The sequence below is a fragment of the Centroberyx gerrardi genome, chromosome 11 (genome assembly GCF_048128805.1).
Source record: "Centroberyx gerrardi isolate f3 chromosome 11, fCenGer3.hap1.cur.20231027, whole genome shotgun sequence".
NCBI classification, from domain to species: domain Eukaryota; kingdom Metazoa; phylum Chordata; class Actinopteri; order Beryciformes; family Berycidae; genus Centroberyx; species Centroberyx gerrardi.
The window spans coordinates 722,053-729,552 of NC_136007.1; the positions used below are offsets into that span (position 1 = coordinate 722,053).

General features: G+C 46.6%; 1 protein-coding gene across 1 annotated transcript in view; it reads right to left on the reverse strand.

The window, feature by feature from the left end:
• The window catches only part of LOC139923915 (dachshund homolog 1-like), a 47,452-nt gene that overhangs the window by 11,864 nt on the left and 28,088 nt on the right, over positions 1 to 7,500 (reverse strand). Inside the window, exon 4 of the mRNA XM_078286917.1 lies at positions 2,727 to 2,864. Within this exon, the coding sequence (XP_078143043.1) occupies positions 2,727 to 2,864 (138 nt within the window). The remainder of the gene's footprint in view (positions 1 to 2,726; positions 2,865 to 7,500) is intronic.

Genomic DNA, 7,500 nt, shown 5'->3' on the forward strand with positions numbered 1-7,500 from the left:
TATACTTTATGTATCTGTATAGTTTATATATTTGTATATAGTGTATATATCTGTATATATACTTTATGTATCTGTATAGTTTATATATTTGTATATAGTGTATATATCTGTATATATACTTTATGTATCTGTATAGTTTATATATTTGTATATAGTGTATATATCTGTATATATACTTTATGTATCTGTATAGTTTATATATCTGGATACATAGTGTCAGTCAGAATAAGTGATATTCCGATCAGCCCATCATCCAATCAGAGCAGGCGTGTCTTACGGTTGGCCAGCAGCGTGCCGTGCTGCAGCGTGTTGAGGCGGTGGCTCCCCAGCAGAGACGCTGTGACTCCGCCCACCGAGCCGGGGGGCGGAGCTACGGCCACCACAGAGGAGGGAGGAGGAGACAGGAGGCGCTGCTCCTTCTCCCAGGAGCACTCACTGCCCCCTGGAGGAGAGAGGGAGAACAGCAGCGTCAGTCACAGCTGCTGAAACAACTGGACACACACACACACACACACACACACACACACACACACACACACACACACCACACACACCACACACACACAGAGACACACACACACACACTCACTGCCCCCTGGAGGAGAGAGGGAGAACAGCAGGGTCAGTCACAGCTGCTGAAACAACTGGACACACACACACTAACAGAGACACACACACACACACACACACACACACAGAGACACACACACACACACACACACACACACACCACACACACCACACACACACACACACTCACTGCCCCCTGGAGGAGAGAGGGAGAACAGCAGCGTCAGTCACAGCTGCTGAAACAACTGGACACACACACACACTAACAGAGACACACACACACACACACACACAGAGACACACACACCACACACACCACACACACACACAGAGACACACACTCCACACACACACACAGAGACACACACACCACACACACCACACACACACAGAGACACACACACCACACACACACAGAGACACACACACCACAGACACCACACACACACACACACACACACACCACACACACCACACACACACGCACACCACAAACACAGAGAGACACACACACACACACACACACACACACACACGCACACCACACACACACACAGAGACACACACACACACAGAGACACACACACACAGAGACACACACACAGAGAGACACACACACTTAATCCCAGTGCAAGCAAGCTGTTACTGCACCTTGAGACAAGGGAGCTGTGTGTGTGTGTGTGTGTGTGTGCGTATATGTGTGTGTATATGTGTGTATGTGTGTGTGTGTGCGCGTGTGTGTATATGTGTGTGTGTGTGTGTGTGTGTGTGTGTGTGTGTGCGTATATGTGTGTGTATATGTGTGTATGTGTGTGTGTGTGCGCGTGTGTGTATATGTGTGTGTGTGTGTGTGTGTGTGTGTACCATCTGCCAGGTTTGGCATTTTCTTGGGCAAGTTTACTCGCCCCTGCCAGCAGAGAGAGAGAGAGAAGTGTGTGTGTGTGTGTGTGTGTGTGTGTGTCTGCAGCACTGTGGAGAATTTGGGCTAATTCTCTGTAATTGGGTTATAATTAAGATAAATGACAGTGAGAGAGAAGATGGGCGAGGGACAGAGAGACAGAGAGAGAGAGAGAGGGGGGGGGCAGGTGCAGCTGTCACAGGTAAAGGCAGGTGTGTGTGTGTGTGTGTGTGTCCTTCCCACACACACACACACACACACACCATAACAGCCATTCTTTCTTTCTTGTATTTTATTCAGTCTCTGGATGGTCAGAAACTACTGTCACCTCATTAACTATGCATACTGTCAACCAATCAGAGCATTCACTAAAACCTGGGTGGAGGTGACATCATTTCAGTCAGACATTCAAAGAATTAATGCAAATAGGCTCTGAGTGCGCTCGGCCAAGGCCACGCCCACTTTTGGGACAAAGAATTCGATCGATCGTCCATATCGGAGAGTATTGACCGAACGTTAGAGACCAAACTGTTCAGACAGGGAAGTTGCTGCGCTGTGGATCGAACCTCCAACTGCTAGCTTCCATCCAGCGTCTGATTGGACAGTGGAGTCACTCAGTCAGGTAAACAGACTGACATCATTTCCTGTTTCCTGTTACTAACCTGCTGATGGGGAACTGTGATGTCACTGATCCACTGAGGGAGGAAGACTGAGGAGACTTAAAGGATCAGTTCAGTGAGTTTGTTCCTCTGTATGTAACTCCTCTCTTCCTCCTGTAGTCTTGGACCCACAGACAGTATTGTCTGTAGCTGTTGGACCCACAGACAGTATTGTCTGTAGCTGTTGGACCCACAGACAGTCTTGTCTGTAGCTGTTGTAGCTGTTGTCTGTGGGTCCAACAGCTACAGGAGGAAGAGAGGAGTTGTATAGAGGAACAAACTCACTGAATCTCGAGTGTCGCATGGGCGCGGTACAACGTGATGACGTCATCAATGACATATACGGAAATGGATGCAACATTAGATCTCTAGAACATACCTAATCCGCAACTCAATAGATTTTACCTCGTAACTTGACGTACAACTTTACGCAGTTCATTTAGACAGTGAAAAGTGCTAGCTATTGTGGCTTCCATTTTAGAGCCATCCAAACAGCATTATGCAAATTACGCGGCGGGCGGCTGATCCGTGTTTAAAGGGTTAAACTGGTTGCCATGGTAACCTGCCGGCTGAACGCAGAGCGAGCGAGGGAATCGAACCTGCGTTGGAGTTCAGCTCGTCGTTCTCCGACTCGGTGCCGTTGTGTTGCCGATGGAGATCGCTGTTGCCGTGGAAACCCATCATCATCCGCATCTTCTGCAGCTTCATCGCCTCGGCCATGGCCGCCGCCGTCAGGCCTGACAGGAAGTTCACATCCATATTAAAAACATCAAGACATATCTTATAAACAATATACCTGCATATAATATTTCTCAATATTAAACAATATCAACTGAAGAACTGAGATGAGACGTCACTAACAGGAATAGGATTTAACTTATAAAGAACGTCTACCAATTATCTAAATGGAATAAATGCATCCAAAATCTCCATAGTGTAACAATATTTTTAATAGCAATAATATATAATACATTATGAAACTGTGTAAAAATATATAGGAATGTAGCGGCAAGCGGAAATGAAAGGGGTTCAAGCCTTTACTGAATAATAATAATATTGAAAAGAAATTGTTTGTGGTTCTGAGGCAAATTTGCAGCACAAAGACAGCTGGAGGTGAGGAGCAAGTTGAGTGTTACCCTAACCTTTCAGTGCGGGACACTTTGACCACTGATTACAGCGCCCCATCAGTTGGGGAATACTTGTGCAGCATTTACACACAACTTTATATCATCGGGAAAACAGTCGTGTCTGTATCACAGTGTTCATGCAAGGCCCGAACACTTTTCTGAAATTTGTGGCACCCCCTACTGGCTGATTTTAGAATCACTTTACACATATCGTCCAACAGTTTTATGAAACATATTTAACAAGTTTCTGATTGGACAAACAGGTTTTGAGTTATCGTCAAATTTGTGGTAAGCCACGCACATTTTTTTGCATTTTTTTTCGTCCCCTATTGGCTGATTCTGATGAAACTGTGAGGACACGGTCCACATATAACCCTTCATACATCTGCCAAGTTCTGTAATAATTGGACCAAGGGGTGTGGAGTTACGGGCGTCGTTGTGGTAGGCTACGCCCTTTTTTGGCATCTGTGGCGCCCCCTTCAGGCCGAATTGCACAAAATCCGTTACGTGTGAAATCCCTTTCCAGACAAGGCTGAGAAGTTTGAGAGTGGAGGAGGAAGAAGAGGAGGAGGAGGAGGAGGAGGAGGTGATGAAGGTGATGCAGGAAATATTGGTTAGTGTTTTCCAGAACTTGTTGGTTAATAATTAATAACACTGGGAGCAAAAACCTCCTTCAAATGGAGTCAGTCTCCAGTGACTGAGTGTCTCTCTACTGCTCTCTCTCTCCTCTCTCTCTCTCTCTCTCTCTCTCTCTCAGGAGGTTTCACTCTCTCTCCCTCCAGACATCACAGATTTGTCTCTTTCTTTCCTTTCTTTTCCTCTTTCTGTCTCTTAGTCTTTACGTTTTTCATCATTTCTTCCTTTCTCCTCTCTCTGTCTCTCTCTCCCTGAAGCGGTGGATCAAGTTGCAGCCACTTGGCCCAATTAATCGCCTCCTCTAATTAATTCAATTAGTATTAACGAGGGACTCCTGTTAACGAACGGACAGCGGACCCCCCCTCCCCCACCCCCCCCCCGGCTTGTTAAACACCTTGGATGGAGAGAAAAACAGAGAGAGAGAGAAAGTTGGACGTTATCCTGAGAGACATAAAAACTGCTTATATTATTATATTTAACAATGATATTCAACAGAATTGAACAGACGGATAATTTCTGTCTGTTTCTGACTGAACTGATCATTTCATCACTGATCCATCTGATTGATTTAGTGTTTAGATAATGTCAGCTTGTTAGCTAGCTAACCATAGTATCTGGTCAGCTAACATCACTGTCTTGTTGTTAACACATCCGATTAGCACACTAGCTAACGTATCTAGCAGCAGCTAGCGTTAGCATGTTCACATTAACATCAGTGTGTTTGCCGGCTAGTTAGCTAGCTAACAGTTTGTTCAGGTTAACTGAGCTGACTCTTCTCAAGCTACAACTCAGAGTGTTTTGGAGTAGAGACTAGGGCTAAAGACAAGACAGTTTACTGTGTCACAGTAACCAAATCCACCTTATCACACTATTCACTTTTACTGAGAACGTTACTGAATGGATCTACAGCCACACCACAACAAGCTGACTCAGCTGCTCTCTGCTTCTAGCTGCTTCATACAGATTTACACTTTATTAACTAACACACAGTTCTACAGATTTACACTTTATTAACTAGCACACAGTTCTACAGATTTACACTTTATTAACTAACACACAGTTCTACAGATTTACACTTTATTAACTAACACACAGTTCTACAGATTTACACTTTATTAACTAACACACAGTTCTACACATTTACACTTTATTAACTAACACAGTTCTACAGATTTACACTTTATTAACTAACACAGTTCTACAGATTTACACTTTATTAACTAACACACAGTTCTACAGATTTACACTTTATTAACTAACACACAGTTCTACATGTTCCTCCATCAGGAGACTCAGCTGCTGCAGGTTGGAGATCAAACTTTCTATATTAAGACTATTTTCATTCATATTTAAAAAGTTACGTCTCAACAAATAATCAGGATTAGTTAAGAGAGGAAGAGAAGAAAGCGGGTGGAGAGAAAAACGACTGCATCTACTTTTCTGTTTGATTCAAAACAAGCAACGCTAAGATGCACAAGGATGATATTTTAATACACACACACACACACACACACACACACACACACACTTGTCAGTTTGATAAATTCATCTTGTTTTCTGTCTAAATTGTAACTAGTGTAGCTGTAAGGAGAGAGAGAGAGAGAGAGACTGAGAGAGAGAGAGAGAGAGACAGAGAGAGAGAGAGACAGGGAGAGAGAGAGAGAGAGAGAGAGAGAGACAGGGAGAGAGAGAGAGAGAGAGAGACAGACAGAGAGAGAGAGAGACTGAGAGAGAGAGAGAGAGACAGAGAGAGAGAGAGAGAGAGAGAGAGACAGACAGAGAGACAGAGAGAAAGAGAGAGAGAAAGAGAGAGAGAGAGACAGAGAGAGAGAGAGAGACAGACAGAGAGACAGAGAGAAAGAGAGAGAAAGAGAGAGAGAGAGAGACAGAGAGACAGACAGGTACAGGCTCAGTGAGACAGTCTGGCTGTAGAGAGGGGAAGGCACAAGAGAACCTGGCTCCCAAAAGAAGAAAGACTCTGTGGACAGGTGAGGTGGAGACAGACAGGTGAGGTGGAGACAGACAGGTGAGGTGGAGACAGACAGGTGAGGACGAGACAGACAGGTGAGGTGGAGACAGACAGGTGAGGTGGAGACAGACAGGTGAGGTGGAGACAGACAGGTGAGGTGGAGACAGACAGGTGAGGTGGAGACAGACAGGTGAGGTCGAGACAGACAGGTGAGGACGAGACAGACAGGTGAGGTCGAGACAGACAGGTGAGGACGAGACAGACAGGTGAGGTGGAGACAGACAGGTGAGGTCGAGACAGACAGGTGAGGACGAGACAGACAGGTGAGGTAGAGACAGACAGGTGAGGTCGAGACAGACAGGTGAGGTCAAGACAGACAGGTGAGGTAGAGACAGACAGGTGAGGTCGAGACAGACAGGTGAGGTAGAGACAGACAGGTGAGGTCGAGACAGACAGGTGAGGTAGAGACAGACAGGTGAGCTCAAGACAGACAGGTGAGGTAGAGACAGACAGGTGAGGTGGAGACAGACAGGTGAGGTAGAGACAGACAGGTGAGGTAGAGACAGACAGGTGAGGTAGAGACAGACAGGTGAGGTGGAGACAGACAGGTGAGCTCAAGACAGACAGGTGAGGTGGAGACAGACAGGTGAGGTAGAGACAGACAGGTGAGGTAGAGACAGACAGGTGAGGTCAAGACAGACAGGTGAGGTAGAGACAGACAGGTGAGGTAGAGTCAGACAGGTGAGCTCAAGACAGACAGGTGAGGTAGAGACAGACAGGTGAGGTAGAGTCAGACAGGTGAGCTCAAGACAGACAGGTGAGGTAGAGACAGACAGGTGAGGTGGAGACAGACAGGTGAGGTGGAGACAGACAGGTGAGGTGGAGACAGACAGGTGAGGTAGAGTCAGACAGGTGAGGTAGAGACAGACAGGTGAGGTGGAGACAGACAGGTGAGGTAGAGACAGACAGGTGAGATGGAGTCAGACAGGTGAGGTGGAGACAGACAGGTGGAGACAGACAGGTGGAGACAGACAGGTGAGGTAGAGACAGACAGGTGGAGACAGACAGGTGAGGTGGAGACAGACAGGTGGAGACAGACAGGTGGAGACAGACAGGTAGAGACAGACAGGTGGAGACAGACAGGTGGAGACAGACAGGTGGAGACAGACAGGTGGAGACAGACAGGTAGAGACAGACAGGTAGAGACAGACAGGTGGAGACAGACAGACAGGTGGAGACAGACAGGTAGAGACAGACAGACAGGTGGAGACAGACAGGTAGAGACAGACAGGTGGAGACAGACAGGTGGAGACAGACAGGTGGAGACAGACAGGTAGAGACAGACAGGTGGAGACAGACAGGTAGAGACAGACAGACAGGTGGAGACAGACAGACAGGTGGAGACAGACAGACAGGTAGAGACAGACAGGTGAGGTAGAGACAGACAGGTAGAGACAGACAGGTGGAGACAGACAGGTGAGGTCGAGACAGACAGGTGAGGTAGAGACAGACAGGTAGAGACAGACAGGTGGAGACAGACAGGTGGAGACAGACAGGTGGAGACAGACAGACAGGTGGAGACAGACAGACAGGTAGAGACTTTCTTCTTCACTGTCAGAAATATGAAGATAAGGACGACAT